Source organism: Rosa chinensis, chromosome 2 (assembly GCF_002994745.2).
Source record: "Rosa chinensis cultivar Old Blush chromosome 2, RchiOBHm-V2, whole genome shotgun sequence".
Taxonomy (NCBI): domain Eukaryota; kingdom Viridiplantae; phylum Streptophyta; class Magnoliopsida; order Rosales; family Rosaceae; genus Rosa; species Rosa chinensis.
Genome location: NC_037089.1, coordinates 81700439 through 81723876, shown reverse-complemented (window position 1 = coordinate 81723876; position 23438 = coordinate 81700439). Strand labels below are relative to the sequence as shown.

At 37.2% G+C, this 23438-nt stretch overlaps 4 protein-coding genes across 7 annotated transcripts; 1 reads left to right on the top strand and 3 right to left on the bottom strand.

The window, feature by feature from the left end:
- Window positions 1-537: 537 nt before the first annotated feature.
- LOC112186896 (probable endo-1,3(4)-beta-glucanase ARB_01444) lies at window positions 538-2865 on the bottom strand. Its single transcript, XM_024325456.2, has one exon. The coding sequence runs from the start codon at window positions 2660-2662 to the stop codon at window positions 596-598; it is 2067 nt and encodes a 688-aa protein (XP_024181224.1). The 5' UTR covers window positions 2663-2865; the 3' UTR covers window positions 538-595.
- A 1426-nt stretch (window positions 2866-4291) lies between these two features.
- Window positions 4292-9291, bottom strand: LOC112186901 (SNF1-related protein kinase catalytic subunit alpha KIN10). The gene is made up of 11 exons (XM_040514529.1): window positions 9116-9291; window positions 7970-8163; window positions 7695-7879; window positions 7426-7608; window positions 7198-7329; window positions 6843-7028; window positions 6321-6410; window positions 6159-6242; window positions 5634-5783; window positions 5106-5348; window positions 4292-4711 (listed from the first exon to the last, which is right to left on the bottom strand). The coding sequence occupies exons 2-11, from the start codon at window positions 8157-8159 to the stop codon at window positions 4598-4600; spliced, it is 1557 nt and encodes a 518-aa protein (XP_040370463.1). The 5' UTR covers window positions 8160-8163; window positions 9116-9291; the 3' UTR covers window positions 4292-4597.
- A 798-nt stretch (window positions 9292-10089) lies between these two features.
- On the bottom strand, window positions 10090-12203 carry LOC112186906 (transmembrane protein 230). Of its 3 annotated transcripts, none has more exons than XM_040514530.1 (3): window positions 11953-12203; window positions 10860-11180; window positions 10090-10438 (listed from the first exon to the last, which is right to left on the bottom strand). In XM_040514530.1, the coding sequence occupies exons 2-3, from the start codon at window positions 11125-11127 to the stop codon at window positions 10359-10361; spliced, it is 348 nt and encodes a 115-aa protein (XP_040370464.1). In that variant the 5' UTR covers window positions 11128-11180; window positions 11953-12203; the 3' UTR covers window positions 10090-10358. The 3 variants fall into 3 exon arrangements, with proteins under 3 accessions (XP_040370464.1, XP_024181238.1, XP_024181237.1); XM_024325470.2 differs by having other exon boundaries at window positions 10860-11149; window positions 11953-12201; XM_024325469.2 differs by having other exon boundaries at window positions 10860-11149; window positions 11973-12201.
- Window positions 12204-18175: 5972 nt separating this feature from the next.
- On the top strand, window positions 18176-22953 carry LOC112186898. Of its 2 annotated transcripts, none has more exons than XM_040514528.1 (10): window positions 18176-18653; window positions 19449-19738; window positions 19848-19931; window positions 20449-20874; window positions 21084-21219; window positions 21330-21492; window positions 21577-21705; window positions 21935-22129; window positions 22248-22370; window positions 22488-22953. In XM_040514528.1, exons 2-10 carry the CDS (start codon window positions 19474-19476, stop codon window positions 22596-22598), a joined length of 1632 nt encoding a protein of 543 aa, XP_040370462.1. In that variant the 5' UTR covers window positions 18176-18653; window positions 19449-19473; the 3' UTR covers window positions 22599-22953. The 2 variants fall into 2 exon arrangements, with proteins under 2 accessions (XP_040370462.1, XP_024181227.1); XM_024325459.2 differs by having other exon boundaries at window positions 18177-18653; window positions 19407-19738.
- Window positions 22954-23438: the final 485 nt, after the last annotated feature.

Sequence of the window (23438 nt, the reverse complement as noted above, 5' to 3'; positions counted from 1 at the left end):
TGGTACACCACCTATAATACTGATCTCCTCAAGAAGACTATTGCATATAACTTCAATTACACGGAACTGGGAAAGAAAATTTTGTATCGAAGAAACCCCCAAAATATAAATTGACTTTAATTGTCAAGGACAATAAACACCTGCACACGAACTTACTCCACCAAAAAAAAAAAACAAAGTGAGAGCGAGAGAGAGAGCCTAATACCATGAGCTTTTCACCCAGATCACGAAGGAATTGTTGTGAGCCTAAATTCATACAAACACTTTTACTTGGATTCACAAACATCCAGGAGACTTTAAGATGCCATCAACACAGAAATAGTAGTTTTTAAATGATGTTTTGATCTTTCCAGTATTAAAGACTCATCATTTTTACTCGAAATATTAGTCATGAATCATGTGAAACTCCAAATTTAAGGCACACACAGATAACACCTTGTTTCTGTGTTACCCTTGTGATCAAATCATCAAATTGAAGAAGAAGAAGAAGAAGAAGAAGAAGAAGAAAAGCTAGTAACACCCCTAAATAACATTTCTAGCAAAGTAATACCAGCCATCTAAGCATTTAACTTCAAACTCCAAATTCCTCTACTTACTAACCTCTGCTGTGGATCCACCACAGAAGATTGGTAAGTGAGTTCCCATCATCAAAACCACCCAAATTTTCAATCTTCGGCAAAGCATCTTCTTTGTTGTATATCCCTTCCAAGGAATAATCAAACCCTCTCCATGCATCTGTAACTCCCTCCCTAGTCAAAGCCGGTGCTGTCCATTCTACCAGTTCCTTGACATAGCTGACATTAGAGAACAAGACCTCAGTGATAGGCGAAATCGGAAGAACCTGAATTCCAAGCCTGATTTCTTTAGACTCTGGAGGAGCAAACCAAAGTCCAGTGTCTCTCTTATTAGACCACACTACTCCTGTGATCGCATTTGCATTTGAGAAAACGTCCTCATACATGTTATCTCCTTGGTGCACATGCCACCACTTTTGAGCTGCTTGGATTTCAAGTGCTGCAAGCAATGATGCGGTGGCGGTGAGATTAGTGTCTCCATAGGCTAACCCCATCAATGCAGCCGAGTAGTAAGCATTCACTGCCTCACTTGTGCTCTCTTGATCCCGTCCATCTGCAAATTCAGTTAACCCTCCAGCCCATGAATGCAAATTGTAGAGATCAAAGTTCCTCAACAGCGGATAACTTGAATCTGGCTGCCTGTTTAAGTTCATGAAATCTCCTGCAAGAGAATAAGCTTGCTCCTTGTATTTTAAGCCCCAAGCCTGGTCAAGCTTTGCAACCACTGAGATTGCATAAAGAAAGTAGCCAATGTGGTAATGGTGATCATTATATATTCCAAACCCAAAGTCAGCATTTTTATCCACTGCTCCATTTTTCGTTACAAGTCCACCCCATTTACCTTCATACAAGAAACCATTCCCAGCGAAAGTCCCACTCAACCATGGCTCAACTGCATCCTCCAAGAACTTTTTAATGGTTGGAATCACATCATTAGAACCCACCTCTTCAGCAATCAAAGCAAGCCTCGCCGCCTTGGCAATCAACTTGCCATAGAAATATGAAGCCGTTATTGATATTGGCGTCGAAGTTATAGCCTGAACATCTTTCGAAAGAGCGGCAATGATCTCTGGTATTGATGCATTGTCTTTGATACCATTAATGGAATGCCAAGTGACTGGAATAGGCTGTGTTTTCAACACCCAAGAGTCGCCTATAATACCAACAAGGTCACCATCAATGCTTCTGTACTTGAATTGGTCAAGAACAGTGACATTTCTGTCCTCAACAGAAAGAAGCTGAAGATGAAGAGGATGAGCTAGCATAAGCAAGTCCTCATTCCCTGCTTTCTCCCATGTATACTCCAAAGTAAACGCCTCTGTGAAGAGGGCTTCACCGGAAACCGGGTAAGAAGAACTGTGCTGGTCTAGAACCTCCTCAAAATCAGAACCTGGCAACAATGAAACCCTTATAACGCCGGAAAATGAATCAGATGTGATCAGTGAAGGGTTGCTGTTGGTGAGACCAATCGGGGAGGACGAGTACAGAAGCCATGTCTGGTTGTTGTTGAGACTGATTGTGTACTTGTTGCGGTCTGTATTTGGAGATAGTGTGGTGATTGCATGAGTGGTGGAGATGGAAAGCGCGGTGGGATTGGACACATTGCATGTCAGATAGGGGCTTCCCTTGACAAGGAAGAAGCGGAGATTGGAGGAGGGGATGTCAAGAGTGACGCCGAGGTCACTGAAGGAGGAGACTACCTGATGTTGTTGCTGGTTGTTTTGTGTGGCGGAGATGCTAAGGTCAGCTGTGAAGTTCTGGAGTACGGAAGCGGAGGTTGCGATACGGGTTGGATAAGATAGAGTGAGGGATGAGTTGGAGAATCTGAAGCTGTAGGGGTGGAAATATTCGGCTACGTCGCCATTGTTGAGTACAAAGTTTTGGAAGAAAGAGTTTGTGGGGAGTGGAGTTTGGAGGAGGTTTGAGGCAAAGAAAGGTGAAGGGTCAGGGACAACTGTGGATTGGGTTTGAGGGAAGGGAAAGCCAGCCGGAGCTGGTTTGGATAGTAATACTCTAGCTTGGGTTTGAAGGAAGGAGAAACTGAGGGCCAAAATGACCATGAACAAAGTCATCTTAGACGACGCCATTGGAGCCGTGATGGTGTGATGCTGAATTGGTTGTGTTTATATATAGCATTGTTGTTATAGAGAGGAATTTGGAAGAGTGACTGAGAATAGAAAGTAAAAGACAGACTGGGCAAGTGTACATAGAGCTAAAAGGAAACGAGATAAAAGGAACGTTGAGGACTCTGTATCAGTCTACGTTCTCCTGAATCTACTCTGTAGATAAACTTAAGACCTTTATTTTGGTGATATACTACCTTTTTTATGTTGGGCAATGATATGGGGCCTCAATAAGGCCTAAGATTTGTGGTCTCAAATCCTAGGTGTCATGTCATGTAAGTAAATACATATTTTATTTTCAATTCCACATAATATATCTTGCCACATCATACTATTGCAACACCAACTTTACCCTTTTACATTTCCTTTTAGATGTTAGGGGGTGAATCAATTATATTAATGAATTTAATTAGGTGACGAAAAAAATATCAGCTATTAATTACGTAGTAATTTAAGAGATATGTCTAGATTCTTTGACCAATATTTTTCTTCATTTAGTTAAATTTAATTTTTCTTTCCAAATGGTATTAATATATTGAATTATGTGCCAAGAAATAGATGTTTAACTTTTCTTTCCAAATATTGATTAATTTCATCCAAAAAAAATAGCATTAATAAATTGAATTTGAAAAATACTTATGTCTAAATTAAGAGGTAAGAAAAAAAATTCCCACATTAGCGGCCATGAATTAATATCTACAATCTAGATATAATGGAAAAACAAACAAAAAATAATGAATTCAAATTAAACTCTACCTACATAAAGAGAAAACAATGAACAAAAGAATATGTACAATCATATGAATATGTATTTTTCACATTATATTTCTAAAATTTGCAGGAACCCAACAAAGGTTGAATTCATATACATGTGTTATGCAAATCTATTAATCGAACGTACGTGCAAATCTATTAACTGAATTTCATGAATTTTTTTGTACTCTCGATTGATGTTGTTTAAATCTAAGCATGAGTGCAATGAAACAAAAAAAAAAATGAAAGAAAGCCAAATTTTTTTTTCTTTAGAAAAAATCTAAAATAATTTAGAGTCATTAGATTTTGGAATGATAAGATTGTCTTTTTCTCAAGAATTACATAGCATGATTTGACAAATAGGTGATGTGTGTGAATAACATGGCATGACACCTAAAATTGAGGCCACAAATCATTTTCCTTTTTATGCTATACAATGAAGAAACTAAATTAGTGGTTAACTAAATTGACTTGGTGAAATAATTAGTGTTACACTGAATCAAATATATGATAATATCCTAAAACGAAACCCTCCCTTTTTCTTCTTCAAATAGGTGGCAGTATTATCCTTCTCCAAGATTATGTTATGGCCAAATTCCCTGCATATTGTCTAAAATTTTGGCACTCGAAAATTCTTTTCCTTTTTCGGATAGAGTAAAAACTGAAAGTAAAGCTCTTGGAGAAGAGTTAATACATTACAATGCAAATGTGTCCTATGAGCACTGCCCATCACCAATCCCAAGGCATCCATGAACGTAAATGAGTCGAGACAACATCCTGGATTCAACAGAGCATAGAGGATAGCACTACAGAGAGAAGACTAGTGCATAGAAGCTTTAATTACACAGAACAGGAAAGATAATTTGCATTAACGCATCCTCCGAAGAGAGGCTAGTTCTTTCGTACTAATTTGTGTTTGTATAGGAGGAAACCCCATAAGGACAGACCACTTCAAAAACCCAAAATAGAAATGACTTGGCCAATACCAGTGTTTAAGATTGGCACAAACAGAACTATTGCCCATATAAAACTGGGATCAACAAGGAAAAAAGTCAAGCGACCCAAACTGAAGGGAGAGTTTATGTACAAACTGCGAGTTTACTTTTTCACAAGCATCGAGACAGATTCACAAAGGAGTTGTTCGCATTAAAGAACACGAAGCTGTGCAAGGAAAGCGGCACAGAGATCCAGGAAGAGAAACTGCGGACCCTGGACCCTCTGCAGATCAAGCAGATACTTCTCCTCCCGAGTTTTGAAAAGCTGTTTGAGTCCCAAAAGAGCATCAATATATATCAGCACAGTATGTTGGAAAAATATACAATTGAACAATACACACTGTGCTACTTAAACATCATTGAAAGGCAACTCTTTTCAATAGGACAAATAGTAATTACTCCAGTACAGATGACACACTATCAAATCAGGTTCTTTTTAACCAATAAATCACGGTTGAGTTATTTTGATAGATCGTTTAAAAAAAAAAAAAAAAGATGGAATAAATATATATTCCCATACATTAAAAAATTGCTTATCGGTTTACCATTCTTGCAGGAATCAAGAGCAGTGTATTTCTTAAAGCCAAAGTCAACAGGGTACAGACCAACCTATGAGGATAACATATGACATTAAGGAGCCATCAATCTTAAAATTTTACCTGCACTTCAAACTTGACAACATTGGGCGTCTTCATAACGCCATCATTTTCTATGATGCTGGATTCGTCCCCAAAATAATGGTTATTGTTTACAGGATTGTCAACCATGCCTTCATGTTGACCAGGAGTGCCAGGAACCCACCTACACTTCATGTTGTAGTGTCCTATCTTCTTCCAACACACCCGCAATTCTTGTAAAGCTTTAAGGACTTCGGTCATTATTTCACGAGGATGAGCCCGAGACTGCAAGTACACAGGCAAAAAATGTGATCAAAAATCTAGAAATTATTGCTTCAAAAGTTGACACAACTCAACCTGCCACTATTCGACATGCTCAGAATGACCAAGATACATGCTCAATATAATACCAGACATCTGCTAATCAAGCAACACAGCATATAGAATTGACTGTTCTAACATACTTATCAATTAAAAGTGTTCACGCTATCAATTTATAACACAGCAGAATAAATTATCAACGCTGGTCCAATTCCCACATAACAGTTATGAAGCCAAAGAAATATTAACCTGAAGTCCAAGAGCCCATTTCCTTTCAACAGGAAACTGTTGTCTAAAAGGTGAAGAGCCCATTCCTTGATACTCCATATATCCTGGAAGGCGGTGCCCAACAGGTGAAGAAGCAGGCTCACTTTGATGCATACGGTTGAAACCAGATTCCTAGACCAAATAAAACATAATTTAGAAAAGAAAATGGAAACTGAAATTTATATCCAAATAGGGCCAACTATTGAAGGAGAATGCAAACTTGCACAGCAATGAAAAAACCATAACGAAGATGAAACAAGCAAATCAAGCATCGAAGAATTTTACCCCAATCATGTGAGGAGAATCTTCGATGTTTACCACAACATGAGTATCTCTTGATACAAATTTTGTTTATATTCAGAAATCATCATTTTCCTCAACAACTTTAAGCAGAATGTCTCCATAGTCAGTTAGTGGCTAAATGCCTTGGACAGGAAGAGATAATATTTTATTTTCCAACCACGTGGTTGCTACTACATCAAGAAGAGAGAGCGAAAGAGCACATACCACAGTCTCCTGAAACTCGGCCCCAAGATAGCCACTGGATACACGAAACCGGTTGTCCAATAATAAATAGTATGCAACGGTTCCCTGAAGCGTGTTGCAACATAGTAAGTATCAAGACACCAGCTATAAAGCATAGAGATAATGAGTTTTTGAAGTTCACACCTCATTTTGTAATCTACCACGCAGAGATTCAACCAGATGGTTCCTGTCAAATCCCATCTTCACTACTTCCTGTAAGATTTCTTCATCAATCTGCAAAAAAGCAAGGAAACAGTTGAGCAACTTACGTCCCCGCAACTTATGTAATAGAAAAAATCACAAATGAAAAGGTCCAAAGAGTCACAAAGTAATTCTTTCATAATCACAGAGAAAAAGGCCCAAGTATGGACCATAGGTCAAGATAAACAGTCTATACGGGCAGCAATCTTGCAGACTGACGTTATGAAGCATAAATTAAAATAAGGAATGCAAGTATGATATAGATATGTCAGTAGGAAATTCTATTGGAAAAAAATGGTATGGTGATATAGTAACTTCTTGTTACGAAAAGTACAGACCCAAAAAAAAAAAAGAAACAAAAACAAACAAACAGTTCTCAACAAACCAAGCTCACAGCCATAATTTGAAACAAAATCAAAGCAGAGCAGACAATATAACTCAAACAAACAGAAGAAAATAACCAACCTTCTTCGCTTGCTGCATTGTATCTGGTGGGGGCACAGCTAAGTAACGAGGAAGATGAGCCTGGAACCATGGATGCTGACGAATCTCAGGGATGGTCATTCGCTTCATTGGATCCACCACGAGCATTCTTGGGATTAAGTCCCTTGCACCAGGTGATAAATGGCTTGGAAGAGTGTATATCCCGCCCTGCAGCCAAAATGATGTCGTTTAACGAAAAATATAACCATCAACAACTTGAATGTTTCCAAAAACGGGCTTGGTCTAAATAATATACATATATATATATATATATATATATGTATGTATATGAGATATGATCCTGAATAAATAAATGGATTAAGTTAATTTACACTACCTTAATTTTCTTGAACAAGTTGGGAATGTTCTCATCGTCAAAAGGAAGAGTACCACAAAGAAGAGCATATAATATCACTCCACAACTCCATACATCTACTTCGGGTCCAGCATATAGTTTACCAGAAATAACCTACAAAAAGATCAAATAAAGACAGGTTAAAAGAAAACTCAAGTTCCCTACTTAACAAATCCATAAGTCATCTAACACAGTACACAGCCTCCATACCTCTGGAGCAGCATAATTTGGGCTGCCACAACTTGTCTTAAGAAAATGGCCATCACGCATAATATTGCTTAGGCCAAAATCAGCAATCTTCACATTGCATTTGGAATCCAAAAGCAAATTTTCTGGCTTCAGGTCTCTATGAACAACCATATTCCTGTGACAGTACTCCACGCCAGATATTATCTGCCGCAAAGGAAACACAGATACCTTACTTAACTGATGTAAGATGCAAAACTAATTGCAGTAAAGATAAAAAGATTGTCTCACACCTGCTGAAAAAAGTTACGAGCTTCATCCTCCTGTAGCCTACCCTTCTCTACTATATAATCAAAAAGCTCCCCAGACTTTACATACTCCATCACAACATAAATGTCCGATGGTGTTTCAATGACCTCATAGAGTCGTATAATGTGAGGGTGCATAAACAGTCTTAATATTTTGATTTCTCTTCTCACTGCATCAAAAGGAAAATGATCAAATTCAAACAATAAACTTTAACCGGATTGACAAAGTTAGAGGAAAGTATCAACTGAGCAAGACATACCTTTCTCTTCCATTTCCATGTTCTTTATCTTGCGCCGGTTAAGGATCTTGATAGCAACTTTGTGGCCAGTTAATGCATGCTCTGCAATTTTGACCTTGCCAAAAGAACCAATACCAAGAGTTTTTCCAAGCTTGTAATTCGGTAAATATGCATCTGCACTGCTGCCTCCACGGCCAACCGGTCCATCCATTTTCCTAATCACGGGGCAAGATAAAAATTTCAATGAAACATGCAAGAACTGAAAACAAAGACACAATTGTAACTCTTGTATAGCTATATACAGGGATGTTATTATTAGGTTAATACCAACACTGCATCTTTAAGCTAAAGTTATCAACAATGTTGGAGGCACACTCACTTTATGCAATGAAGCATATGCCAGCATATAATTGATAGTCAAGATAACCAACCATTGTGTTTTCATAAATATGCTATCATTAAAAGGACTCACTTGGACAAATAGAAAATCCCCCACATGTTTCCTCATGAAACTTGAGGAACAGGAACAGTATCATAATTTTTGTTACTAATTTGCTGTCTTTCTACTTCAACCCTCTAACCCCCATCCTGTTACCCTTCTAATGTAAGCATATGTAACTTAAAACCCACCAGGCTTGGAACGAGCAACGAGCTACAGACTTCATGACTTCTACATCAGTCATAAGGAACCATCTCCTTTAAGTTTGCAAGAGTGTGTAAGTGGATATGAAGTTTACATTATGCTTGAATACTCAAAACTTCAATTCGAGTTATTCTCTGATGGTTCAGGACGATAAAAATCTGATTTCATCTAAGCTCACATGGGAATGCTTCTGCTATCCCCAATTCACACACATCTTCAACCAGCATAAATCACAAACCAAAATCACAAAAAGCCAACACCTTTGAGCTAAATACCCAACCAATTACAAAAACCCAACTTCCAAATCAGAAACACAAATCACTCTACCCAATTTGAAACAAATCCCAAAAATTCTCCCAAACCCAAAAAAGAAAACACAATTCCAATTAGACCCAGAACCCAACCCGCAAAAGGGATCTCATAAAAAGCAAACCAAAACACTGCAGCAACCAACCAAGGCATTCATGCATGAAAACACATAGAAAACAGAATCAAACGAGAGAGAGAGGGAGAAAAGTAATTACAGAAATTAGAATCCGAGACCGAAGTAGGGGATGCAAAGGGTCTCTGTGTAATTTAATTGCGAAAATTAGGTTGCAGAGACCCCAAACTCGAATTTGGAGAAGAAGACGACGAAGAAGCACACAGCAAATTTTACTTTTTCTCTCTCACTTCCCCCCGACTTACAGAGAGACTCCGTCATCATCACCATCATCAACCTTGTTATATTTACGCTTTCTTAATTATTAAACTGGTGAAGTTACTGATTCGCCCATCGGGTTTGGAGGTAATGACGGGGGGGAGTTCCGCTCCGTTAGCTTTGGCTTGAGGGTAGAATTGGTACTTCGTGGGAGTTATTATGGGAATCAAGTAGTTCAAGGCAGTTTGTGGGGCTGTGGCCAAAATAGCTGCCGTTTCGCTTCTTTTACACTTCTATTTTTTACAGTCAAACTCTATTGACATGGTAAAAATTTAATTTTACACCGTTTACTTTACTTGTAAAAGGTAACACAATATGCATCACATTCACTAGTGAAAATTTAGAGACCGTTTATTGATGTGTAGAATGGAATTGGATTTGGTATAATATGGTAGGATGCTTGGATTGACGTTTAGTACATCGATTCCTTCTCTTTGGAAAATTAATTGAGCCTCAAGAAGGTGACCAATTTGTTTGTGGAGATAAGACGGAATAAGTTTGCTCAAAATTATTTTGCCGAGTCAATTACAACTAAGAGAAAGATGTGACATTTATGACAAGATATTCTGCAAATCTTTCTTTCATTTTCTTCGCATATTGCTTTCAAACTTTACCGGCTTGATGATTTCAAAGAACCTCATACTCGGAAACGATGGATTCTATGAAACACATATGAATAAAATTATACCAATCACATTGTTGAGATTTGACTAATCTCACCATTAGAACTTCTTGGATTAGCTACCTTAAGCTTCGTCACTGAATACGTTAAATGCACATAATATAGCGGCACGAATATGAAACCGAAATTCAGACAGGCTTGATTCAGAACGGGCTACAAAAACGGAACAGTAGTACAACCTCTTTATCATAGTATGAACTAAGGGGGCGTTCATTGCAGTTTACAACCTCTAGGCCTTTGCAAACAAGTCATTTGACAATAAAGAAACAAACAGGCTACAAATACCATTCATGTGGCTTTTTACAATGTGGATTGTACATGATCGTGTCAACTGAAAGTGTCACCATTACAGCATTATTCGCAAAAGTTTGAAGACAACAAAAGCCTAGTAGTCCGGAATGGATGCAAAACGGTACCCTTTTGCACCTCTCCATGCATAATAAGCAATCCGCGTCTCATAAAAGCCTGCAGTCATAAAATCATTTAGTAAAGTCAATCAACCTTCTGAACATGTATCAAGAAGTTCCACAAGTTAATGCTCAAGAATCATCTGAAAGCAGTCAGGCGCATATTTATGTAGAATACAAGAAAATCCATCCAGCTAGATGGTAGTCATGATCAGAAATATGGTTTATGCTTTACTCCGACGCTCATCTAGTTACATCAACAGAGAATTCAACATAGGAATTGGGGGAACTGCAGTCTATATATGTGTGGTGAGGTAATCTACAAGAAAAAGTTTTCCAAAGCTTGGAATAAAGCCATTGACATAAACTCTAAACTCATTTAGGATATCATACATTATAGAGCCAATGAGTTGTAGAACTATAAGTTGACAGAAAAACAGGTACCGATAAGTATGAAATACTTTTATATCTTGACATACCTGGGAGGAAGGTGAGAATTCCTAGAGCTAGAAGGCCATAGGCTTGGGACATATCCCCTCCCATGTGACCAGTGAAAATGAAATAGGAAAGGAAGAGAAGCAATGATCCAAGAGAAAGCAGGAAAAGAGCAAGGCCTATGGATTTCCACGGAACTTTATCAAAGGACTTTGGCGTATAGTCAAACCGACGGTCATCGCCTCTCCCATTATAATCATCATCTTCATCAGTAGCAAGACGGCTATACTGGACATTGCGCCTAGATGCCATAGCAAAGGATGTTCAACAAGACCTGAGAACAATGATGAAGCTAACTAAGTTGCCTGAAACATAAATACAGTTAAATTTGTTTCAACAAACAATCAAAAATGCAGCCATGCATGCAAGTTGGATAGGACAGTGACAAGGTTAAATAAAGACAAACAAATTAACACTGACTTCCTCTAACCACTGCATTTAAGCTAAACTGCAGAGCATCCAGAAATAGAAACGCAACACAAAGAAACACCCAAATTGCATTGGCAAGTAGAAATACTTGACATACGAAACCCCTAACGCACCATAACGGACACGCATGTTGCATTTCTATGAATTAAGGACAACCTATCAAAGATGAAACAAAGTTTATCGAACAGGGATACAGAACTCTAACACAAGCGCAGCTCGGCACAGAGATTCAGTAGAATTTGGAGTTACGTTCAACTAAGAAAAATTTTGAGAACAATGAATATATGTTCTTACCCTATCTCTTCAATTCCATATTTCCGACTACATTTTTGGAGGTGAAGGGTCAGATTTCTTATACTTCAATTGAAACGCCAACCCTATCTCCAACATTGTAAAAACTAGCAAGCTTGGGAAGCTAAACCCAAGTCACGATTATGCAAACTATAATAGGAAACCACTGATACACAATCGCTCACTAAATCAAATATGCCTAAACTTCTCATGCTAGATAACCCAATTGAATAAAATTAGCAGAAATCAAAGAACAATAGTACCCAAATGAAATCAAGACTGAAACTTTAGTATAGAATCCAATCCAAATTACCGAACCCATAAACTAAATGAGAAGAATTAACGAAATCTACTTACAGGAGACCAGTGGTTCCAACCTGAACAGCGATCGCAAGCCTCAAAACTCTTCTCTGCAAATGGCGTAAACCCTAATTTGGAGATTAACCCAAGTCAATGAGTGTCTCCAGGTAGTTAATAGAAATGAGAAAGGGATCAACTGGGTAAATTGGGTTGAGCGAATCGAAGAAGATTGAAGATTCGAAGATGGAGTGCTGGGAAGGAAGAGGGGGGCCGGGTAATTGGGTTCTATTGGATTTCCCTGATATGGGCCTTGTTATCTTCACTTAAAAGGGTTTTCTTATTTTTCGATGAGAAAAAACGATTACAACTTAAAACCTTTATTACAACTTGCATTATGAAAAATAAAATTAAAGGCCATGAACTGTCACACAGATTTTTCTTTCAAATGAAAAGAAGAAGAAGAAGAAAAAAAAACTTAATGCTTATGAACATCTTGGCCCCCCTTTAAGTCTCCGTTAACTTTGCATTAGTGAAAAAGTTAGAGGGCTAGTACTATCGTGATGAATAAACTAAAATGGTACATTTGTTCATATTTTGGGTTCTCATATTTTTGTTGAAATTTATAATGAGCAAATCGACAGCAAGCTCATCGTAATTGTATGATCAATTATGGTTTAATAAATCGGTTGATAGTTACATAAAATTTCTTAATTTCTTTCTTGTTTCAGTTTCACTAATTACTGATTCAGACTCCAGAATATATCTTCTTTGTTAATTAATGTGGCCAAAGCTTAACATGATTCTTATGGTATCACGAAATTGCCAAAATACCTAAAGAATTTCTTTTCTCTAAAATGGCCTAAAAAAGGAGAGTTATGTGCACATCATGCATGTGTTCTGTTAACAAAAATATGGACATATATAGATACTATTAGGTCGATGGACAAATACTATAGTAACAATGCAAAGCTATTTCTTATACCATTTTGACCGATTTATGATATACAATACACGTACCTTTTTCTTGTTTTCAAATTAACTTAATTACATGCATGAGTTGTTGATAATGGGTCTCTGGAGTATGAACTGTACGTCTATTTGAATTATGCGTACGCACTCGGTATTTTCGAAGCTTCCAGCAACGGGGTCGAGAAATCTAGTTGGTCCGCATGCAAATATTAATCACTTGGAACTGAAAAAGCTTGCTGCTGCTGCTGCTCCCTCAAAACCCTAATCTAATTCCTAATCCCATGTGCTGGTCGGTATGACTCTTGCTTTGCATTCTGACACTGCTCCAAGAAGCTAGAACTGCTAACACATTGAACCTGGATAATAAAGAAAAGCTCTGCTAGCTCCAGCATATATGAAATATATAAATCTTCTTAGTTATAGATATAATCTATTGTTATGGTTTTGGGTATATGGATTGTTCTTGTTAATTTCAGAGCTAGTGATCATGCACATCTTAACTAATCAACCCACTGAATATATTGTCTTCTTATTATAATGCAGGACACATGCATGTGCAGGTGATCAATAATCAGTAAGATCAACACTTTAATATTGCACGAAGTAGTTCCCAGATATATATAAATACGCATATAAAGTTGTATATGAACTTCGATCCAGAAGAACAGCAGGCTTTTTAAACCTACGATGTGTGTATCTGGCCACTTTCTTTTCTCTGCTATTATGCTCCTGCATTTGCGTGCATGGCATGTGATCTTTGCTCTTTTTCATGGACAGATCGCCACCACTTCATTTTTTTAATTGCTGCTTGGAGCCACATTTTTCATCAGTGATCCAAAATAGCTCGATTGAGCCGATGGAACACTAAACACTCGTTACTCAAAAGTAATTTCTACTGCACTGCAAGGAATCTTCATATATGTATGATCATATCTTTAAATCAGGATTTACGGTCCTATTTGTAGCGTGTTAATTTATTATATCGTATTGATACGTAGGATTCTGAATGTATGTAAGCCAACGTTTATTTCAACTTTTCGAGCAATGATCTTTTATGCATTGGTTTGCCATGCATTGGTTTGCCGAATCGATGATGTCTCTGCGTCTTGATGCGGTTCGGTTTGTACTCTGTAGCAGCGGTGGTCCTGCGTCCTGCTATTGTTGTTTCCTCCCTTGGAGGGTTTGCACAACCTTGACTTGCTTGGGCTTTGGTTGTATTTTGTAACTGTTTAGTTTTTATTTGTTAGGTTTGCTTTGTTGTTTGTAATATATTATTTGAACAGTTTTTGGTTAACAAAAATCATTTCACTTTGAAAAAGAAAAAAGCAATGATCTTTTATAAAAAATTAAAAAAAAAGACACGATGTACATATATTCCTGAAGCCAAAGTGCTTTATTACTAAGCTAACTGTTGGTGCTAAAACTCAATCTCAAACACATCATAATGCATGTTCTACTTTAGAGAGGCCGACCAAGACGAAAGTTAATAGTTCAATCATAGGGCACCATAATGTTATGTTAATAGGTTTGCACTATGTCACTTGCAATCTTCTCCGGTGATTAAAGAGGTCAAGCCCTGGACCCGTTGAGATAATTAAGTATTAATATACTTAATTAATGTATGCCCTAGGTTGTCTTCTACTTCTTCTTCCTTTTTTTTTTTCTTTTTTTTTAATCTTTTTTTTATCTTTTTTTTTAATCTCCAGAAATAGAGTAAATATGTGTGCCATAGATTGCAACTAATCTTTTTCAATTCGAAACCAAAACAATAGATATTATGCCATCATTGTTTCATTCCTTGCAAGCAATATAATATATATATATAGAGGCTGGTTTCTGGAGCGGACGTCCGCACTCTAGCTCTAAAGTGCAGACGTCGATGCTTCTACAACTTTTCAGGGACGGCTGAGCAAATCGTGTCGAACGGAGACTGGAGGCATCCCAAACCGTTTTTGGACAGCGATCGAGGTCAGAGGAGATCGAGGTTGAAGGTTCTGGGCAGTGACCTTACCTGCAACTGCAAGGTTCTGGGCAGCGTTGCAAACCGGTCACCGACAACTCCACCTAATTGCAGACTGGTCCGGCTCCACGCCTGACCTCCGTCCCGCAAGCCTCGCCGTCCCGTCGCGGCCTTAATGCGGTTGCAACATGGACTTCAGAACACCTCGCTATAAACACACACGCATACACACCATATATCTTTCCTTAACATCAATTCACCCATTATTCTCACCGAATAACTTACTTAATATTACTGATTAGACAAATGAAACTTTCTTCTTCTTTTTTTTTTTTTTTTTTGAAGAGAGGGCAAAACAGCCCACTATTTTTATTGAAAAGATAGTACAAAGAAGGAGGGGGACATATAACCTTACCTCCTAAACCATACAATTCTCTAACCAGAGATGATAAACAAATGCTCAATTAATTTAATTGTACATGCATACAAGCCAATCCAAACAAAGATGGGAAGAACCATGCAAAACCATCGACAGCTTCTTGTCTTTGTGGTCCATAGTTAGACAAATGAAACTATCTCCCTTGAGCCAAAGTACGTGCTTTATTGTTCATAATCGTCTAAAAGATAACTTTTATTAGGTCCAAATTAAAGCTCCAAAGCTAAACACATATCATAGTGCATGTTCCACTTTCGAGAGGCCAATACAAAGAGGAAAGTAAACTCTTGGGCAAATCGATCATGAGGGCACCGTAATGTTATGTTATTATGTTAGTTGAGTTCTACGCCACTTTGGAATCTTGCATCACACTCATCACCATAGGCTTTATATCATTTTCATAAAATTGCTTTTGCTTGTTACCCAAAACTACTTTAATATCTCGTTAGCTAGCTACATATATAGTCTTTTTGCACGTTTGGTACTACTCTCATAGTAAAAAGTGACCACAACCATCTCCGTCTATCCCTCTCTCCATCAATATGCATCTTTCAGTGCGGTTCCAAGCTAGCTCACGGCTCTTGTCTCAATACATGAGTTTTCTCTAATGAGAATTTTGAAAATAAGGATGCAGTAGTATAAATTTCCAAATTATTAAGAGTTCAGTGCTTTGTATGGTGAAGAACAATATTTTAATTAAAATTTGAAACACTTATTTACCACAAAGTTCTTAATTTAAAATTTTCAATAAAACTCCCACATAATACAAATAATTTCTGGTGCTCGTCGAAAAAGCCTTAGCGAGGTATTTATTCATCTACTAATCTACGTTCCCATATTCAAATAACAAAGGTACCCATTCTGCATACGTTAGCAAAAACATTAAGCTTAATTAATATTGTTGTTCTACGAATAAATTAAAGTTTGAATTCGATGCCTCCTAGTGCTCAAGAAAGATCGAGAACAAAGCCTCATAATCCCTACGCATATAAATATCATAGGTCTGCTTTTGGTTTTCGGTTGTCATCATCACTCATTTTCAGAATTTTTCTTTTTGTTTATAGAGTTGCATCCAAAGAAAGTAATTATACCAAAATTATAGCTGGGATTGGGACATTAGGAGGCAGAGAAACAAAAGCAGCTGTATGAAGCTGTAAACCATATAATCATATCAAACCAAAACCATATAAAGTCATGTTAGAACAGGAAGACAATCTCTTTCATTGGTTGGGGTCATAATCCAATTGTCATATTAATATAGCATGAGTTATATGTGTGACCATGTGGCTCAATGCCAATTCTTAGTTGCAATAAGGAATTATACAAGTCTAAACTAAACTATAAATCCCTTGATAAGTCGCAAATGAAACTTATATAGTGAGAAATTTATGATGAATTAATGTTAACACACGTGATGTTGTAGTTTTCAAGGAATCTTAGGGCAGGATCAGGGGTTGAGATGATCAAATTACATGGAAAAGTTGACTCAATAACTTGCAAAGTCAACATCATTGGATCACAGTCACATACTAATTAAATTAATTGAAGACAATGAGATCCTTAAAACTTTTCTTTTGAAAACCCTAGCGGCAGGTCATCGTCAAGGTTCTTCCAAAATAGCACCTTATCGTTCAGTCTAACTTTTGCGTCGTTTTCTTATAATGAAGAGCAACATTTTTTTGGGTGTAATTTTGCCCTTGAGAGTTATTGAAATGTTAGTGTGCTCATTGGTAATTTAGTCATTACGAGCAGAATAGACCCAAATTCATGTTTTGGTATTCTAATTGGAGAGTTTGGCCGCCTTATCTTGCATTTTGGGTGGCAACGGCAAAATGTAGGCATAGATCATTAGATCATCTAGGTTGTCTCGTGTCTCTTGGGCGTGGGAGTCTTTAGGTCTCGGTGGGAATGGGTTGTCGAGTTGGTTGTGACCCTCATTTATCACTTTACCTTCTTAACTTTTTTTTTTTTTTCATATTTTGAAAAGAGGTTTGGAATTTAACCTAAATGAAAAGTTTAGGCCCACACCCGTTATTTGTAATTATAGCTTAAAGATAATTGTACATCGAGGGAGATATAGTAGTGATAGTACCTAAACCTCAAGTACTAGTACAAGAATCCTTAAATAGTGTATTCTGAATAATCACATAAGTCTCATATATCCAATAATCATCTAAATAAGAAACATTAGGAATGTGTGTCAATATATGGGCAACACCATTTGTTTCACAATAAATAGATAGTAAAGTTAAAAATTGCGCTCATATAGACTTAACGTTTGGGTTTTACTTGCAAAAATTTCGTGTAATTATTTGGTCAACAAATTTTTAGTTGCACCACAGTTTTAATTTTAGTGATTTAGTCTACGCATTTATTGATCTGAATTTCTTTGGTCCTACATTTTAATTACTTCTCAATTTTTGTCACCAATTCGAAATTTGTTATTTGTCATCAAAAATCGCACATGAGCCTCGGAATCTAACATGATTTGGAACTAATTTGACTAATGTTAAAGGCATTCAAAAAATCTAATGAAAACAATCAAATCATATAGGAAAAATTGAAATTGTACGAAAACACACCTCTAGTTAAAAATTCAATAATTAAAGAGACCTCGATTTGCAAACCATAACTAAATAGACGGTCGAAAATAATCTTTCCAAACCAAAAAATTTATTCTTGTCAACAAAATCTTAAAGTTACTATTATCAGCTTTCAGATTAATTTTCACAAAAACAGAAATTTATTTTCATTTGAGTTTTATCCAATGAATAAGATTGCAAAAGTTACCAACAATTAACATTCTTCCTCTCAAACCAAAAAAGAAGCAAGACTTTTTTCTTTAGAAACCGCCTCAATCATGCAAAGAGTGAACAGAGAGTAGTGGACAACCTGACATTTAAAACAGAGCGAGTGTTGGTTGGCGAATTGAACAAACAGAGTGGGAAAAACAAAGCCAAAAAATCTGATATTTCCGAAATTTTGTGAAGAAAGACAGACGTGGAACCAAAAGCAAATGCCTAGTGTTTGACAAGCTCAACCCTCTCTCTGATATGGCCAGCGAAATCTCGGACAGCATTGCTAAACTCAAGGTGACGTTCACAGATTGAACCAATACCAAACAGAGCGACCTAAGATGAAGAAGAACAACAACAACACCCACCAACCATTTATATAAATCACCTTCCTCTATCCCCCTCCTTTTCCTTTCCATCCCTTTCCATCCAATCCAAAGCTTCAGAAGGAAATAAAACAGAGCAACTAGCTAGCATTCGGACTCGGATCCGACATTGTCGGACCCGTCCGCTGCATGCTCTCTCTCTCTCTCTGGCTTTGGCTCTGTTTGTTGTTTCAGAGAGAGGGAGTCTAATCTATAATCTATTATAGATACAGGTACGGTTTTAAATCATCTGTGGTTGCTTTAGATTTCTGGGTTTCTGTCAAAGTTCTCTGTTTTGGTTATATTTTGATGCTTTTCTGTTTTTGATGTCTGTGGAATTCTTCACTCTTCTATTGTCGTTGTGATGATGATGAATCATTGGTCTTGCTGTTTATTAAAGTAATGGTTTATGCATGGTTGTTTCTCCAGTCTTTATTTGTTTGTCTTCTGGAGTTCTGGGTTCTCGTTGGATGTGGGCCCTGTGCAATTTCTATGACCTTTCTTTCGCCATTTTTAATAGTAAAAAACAGAAGCTTGAGCTTCCTTGAAACTCAGAGGGTGGGTGACTCTCCACCACTCTCTTTCTCTCTTTATGTATCTGTTTTTGAAGTTTGGAAGATGTCAGGAGCTTTTGTGGGTGTGGAATTGTGTACTTTTAGTGTGTGAAAGAGGAGTCACAAGTTCTGAAACTAGTGAGGGTCTTAAGGATTTGGGGTTAGGAAAGAGTCAGAGATTTGTTTTAGAAGGTATATTGGATCAGACACTTGATTTTCATGTTCATTGCAGAACTATCAATCCATAAATAAATCTCTGGTTGAATCACTAGTGTGGTATTTCAACTTACAAGTCAGCTTTTGACCAAGTATTCTTTGATAAAGTCATTGTTTTCATTAGTATTAGAGATGTCTATGTATGATCCTTGTGCTTTCTTAGCAATCTTTCGTTCTTCATTGATGTAATTTGTCTCAGTTGTTTCATTTTGTTAGGCACAAAAGTTGGAGTACTTTATGAACACATTTGTGTCGTAGGGAATTGCCTGATTTAGAAGCTGCAATGGGTGGTTGTGTGTCAACCCCATCTAAAACGATTAAATCACAGAAAAAAAGCCGTAGGGGCAGCAAATTCCATGGAAAGATAAATGGTACTAAGAAGAAGAATAGTGATGGAGGAGCTCGAGTAGCAGATTATTCTGTCAGCGAGTTTGTCCATATGGGGTTTGAGAATGGTGCAACAGCTACTTGCAAAAGGTCCAAGGTTTCTAATTCAAAATTCCATCTCACGGAGCTGCAATGGCACCACACTCCATCTAATGCGAATGGTTTGTGCTCTCTTTTCCTTTTGAAATTGAACTGTATTTTGGCCAAAAATACTGCCTGAAAAGTTAGTTTGCTGTTGAATCTAACATTTTGGAATTTATTCATTTGCAGCCATTTGCCAAGATGAATCTTGGTTTGACTCCGTCAGTGTACTGGAATCTGAATCAGATGACGAATATGTTAGTTTACATGGAGGTAGTGGCCTCTAACTGACTAAATGGTATCTTTCTTTCATGTAGAGAATGAGTATTAACATGGCTTATGGCACAATGTGGATAAACTTAAGTTGGTTAACCTCAAGATGCACTAAGATTTCCATGGCTCACAATTACCGCGTCTACTGAATACCTTGGTCATGAGCAGCATACCTGTAATCATGTCAAGTTTCATCTACATACTATATGTAGAGTGTTTTTAGTGGTTTTAAATTGATTGAGGTGCCCACACATTTCAGTATGCTGCTTATATAGCATATCTGTGAGCATGAGTTCATGACAACACACACACACACGTGTGTTTTGCATAGTGTTCCTAATGGTTTTAATGGATTGAAGTCTCTACAAATTCAGTATTCTGCATATATCTTTTATTGTTTGATTATGAAATGTATATATTGTACATTTGTTTTAGAAATTTGAAGCAAATTCTCTCTTTCTGAGCTACTTATTGGAAAAGGGTTTATTTTTTATAACAATCTTCCCTTGTTTTACAGATAGTTTTCCATTATCGGGCAATGCAATTGGGAATATCCCTGGTGGTCAAGTACTTCAGTATGAAAGGTCTTCATGCTTTGTTGATAATGGGTGCAAGTATGAAGAATACCAGAGCTATACAAAAATAGATGGAGGTAAACTCATGGGTAAAGATGAACACAGGGATTCAAATCGGTTTCCCCGTACTAGTATCCAGGGCTTAGACAGGAAGAAGATGCTAGACCAAGCTCGTGGAAGCTTTAAAGGACTGAGGGAGGATCGACGTGATTCTAATGAGAAATCTGGCTTAGCTCGATTAATACATTCTCTAAGTTTCAATGATAAGAATCTACATGCACAAACACACTCTCAAAGAAAGCCATCAACAGTTTTCAGGCTTTCTTTTAAGAGGCGGTCCTGTGATGCAGAAGAAAACAATGAACAATGTAAGTGTTCACATAATTCAATTTTTCTGAGTAGAAAGAAATTACATTTCTGCTCTTTTGGAATGTCACACGGTCACTCATTTTATACTCAGTATCTTCATGACCAATTTATGTATTTTTATACATTACTTGGTACTCTTGGTTGTAGAATATATGTTGTCTTGGTTGCATTACTTTTATTACACAGCTGACAAACGATACATCTGCAGATCAATCAAAAAGGTTTCTGAGTCGGCCTAGAGCAGGACTTGTCATTCCCTGTTGTAAAGGAGAGAAGATGACTCCAGGATGTTGGTCTGAGATTCCACCCTCCAATTTCAAACTCCGTGGCGAAAACTATTTCAAGTACAGTTTTGGCAATTTCTTTCTTTAAACCAACTACACTGAATTTAGAGATTTGCAGCTAGTGCACTACTCAGATCACATTATAAATTTCTGATGGCTTTACCATGTAGAGATAAAAAGAAGGCACCTGCTGCGAACTACAGTCCATATACTCCAATTGGTGTTGATCTATTTGTCTGCCCCAAAAAGATACATCACATTGCTCAATATCTTGAGCTTCCAAAAGTAAATGCAGATGTAAAAGTGCCTCCACTCCTCATTGTAAATATACAGGTATTTTTGCAGAACCTGATCATGTAGGTATGTGCTTTTATTCCTGAACAGTTTATCATGATGTTGCTCTGTGCCTTGTTGTAGTTGCCTACTTATCCAGCTGCCATGTTCCTTGGTGATAGTGATGGAGAGGGAATGAGTCTTGTACTGTATTTTAAAGTTTCTGAGAATTTTGATAGAGACATCTCTCCCCAATTCCAGGAAAGCATCAAGGTAACTTTACTGATCTCTTGAGACACTTACTGCTCGGGACATTGAAAGAATCTAATTGTTCAATGAGCAATTTTACTGCTGTTTGATTCTGATATTAAGTTGTAGTATTCACATTTCTTCTTAGATGTGACTTGGTCCTTTACTGACGCAATGAGCTTTCACTTGCTGAATATAATATTCATCAATAATTGTGTACTTACTCTGATGATGTATTTCAATAATGCTTCAGAAAATGGTTGAAGATGAAACAGAAAAGGTCAAAGGATTTGCAAAGGATTCGACTGTACCTTTTAGAGAAAGGCTAAAGATCTTGGCTGGGGTGGTTAATCCTGATGAACTCAATCTGAGTTCTGCCGAAAAGAAGCTTTTACATGCATATAATGATAAACCAGTACTTTCACGCCCCCAGCACGAATTTTATAGGGTAAAGACTATTTTATTTTATTAATTGTACTTTGATATTGTGAGTTACAGATGATGAAAGTTACCATGTTGTTTTAGGATAAATTTTTTTTGACTTCATCATTCTCTCTCACATGCAGGGTCCTAATTATTTTGAGATTGATCTGGACATTCATCGGTTCAGCTACCTTCCTCGGAAGGGACTTGAATCTTTTAGAGAACGTCTGCAAAATGGAATCCTAGATATGGGTTTAACTATCCAGGTAGCCCGATTGTTTGTAGCTTTCATTCATTTTGACTAGAAATTTTCTGCATTGTCTGAAAATAACCAAACTCTTGTTAACATCTTCACTAACCCTATTTTCTCTCTCATTTTCTAGGCACAGAAACAGGAAGAGTTGCCAGAGCAAGTGCTGTGCTGTATGAGACTGAACAAGATTGATTTTGTTGATCATGGTCAAATGCCAAGTCTGGTCACTAATGATGAATGACATAGATGATTAGATGCAGGGAATGGAGTTTAGAGAATGCAGATAATCATGAAATTCGTGATCAAGCGTTCTGTAAATTCAAGAAGAAGAGAAGATAATATTTATACCCAGGAAAGTCTTCCTTTGTATCATTGCAATAATCACTAGTTTGAGTCGATGTGACTCTACTACCCTCCTGCAGCTTTGTATGTATACCCTTCATAAGCTGCTTAGGAGTTAGGAGTTAGGACTAGGGTTTGGCATTGGTTCACAATTTCACATGTATGTAATTGCAACAAGGTCTTTGCAAGCATGCTCTACGCTAGTTCCTTGTGTTAATTATTAAAAGTTAACTAATGATTACGCTTAATCTTAAGTTCCTGAGTCATTTGTTTTACTCCCTTACCGGCTTCTACCTTTCATTTCAGTAAATGAAATATATCTGAGAAGAGGAACAAAGACTAAAAAATCATAATTTATTTTATTCAATTTTTTCTGAACAGTGGTGTCTTGCACAAGATTACATGATTCTGGTACAACTGACAATCAAAAACAGGATATGAGTACCTGATCAGTGACTCTTAAAGGTGACTTGTGTCTCAGTGATTCTTCAATTTCTTGAAAGCCACTGTAAACAGCTTCAGTTTGCTGGTGCATCTGTGGAAGGTCTAATCTTTGGACCTCACTCACCTCAGACATGTACCTTTTTGCTGCATCCAAAATAATCGAAGGTCTATAAGCACTAGTACTCATTCTGTGTGCAAACAGAGACATTGCCCACTGATGAAGTATCACTAGTACTGATCGCAGAAGGTGTAGCCTGAGCTTTGGCGATTGCGAAACAGCACCATTCTTTGATAA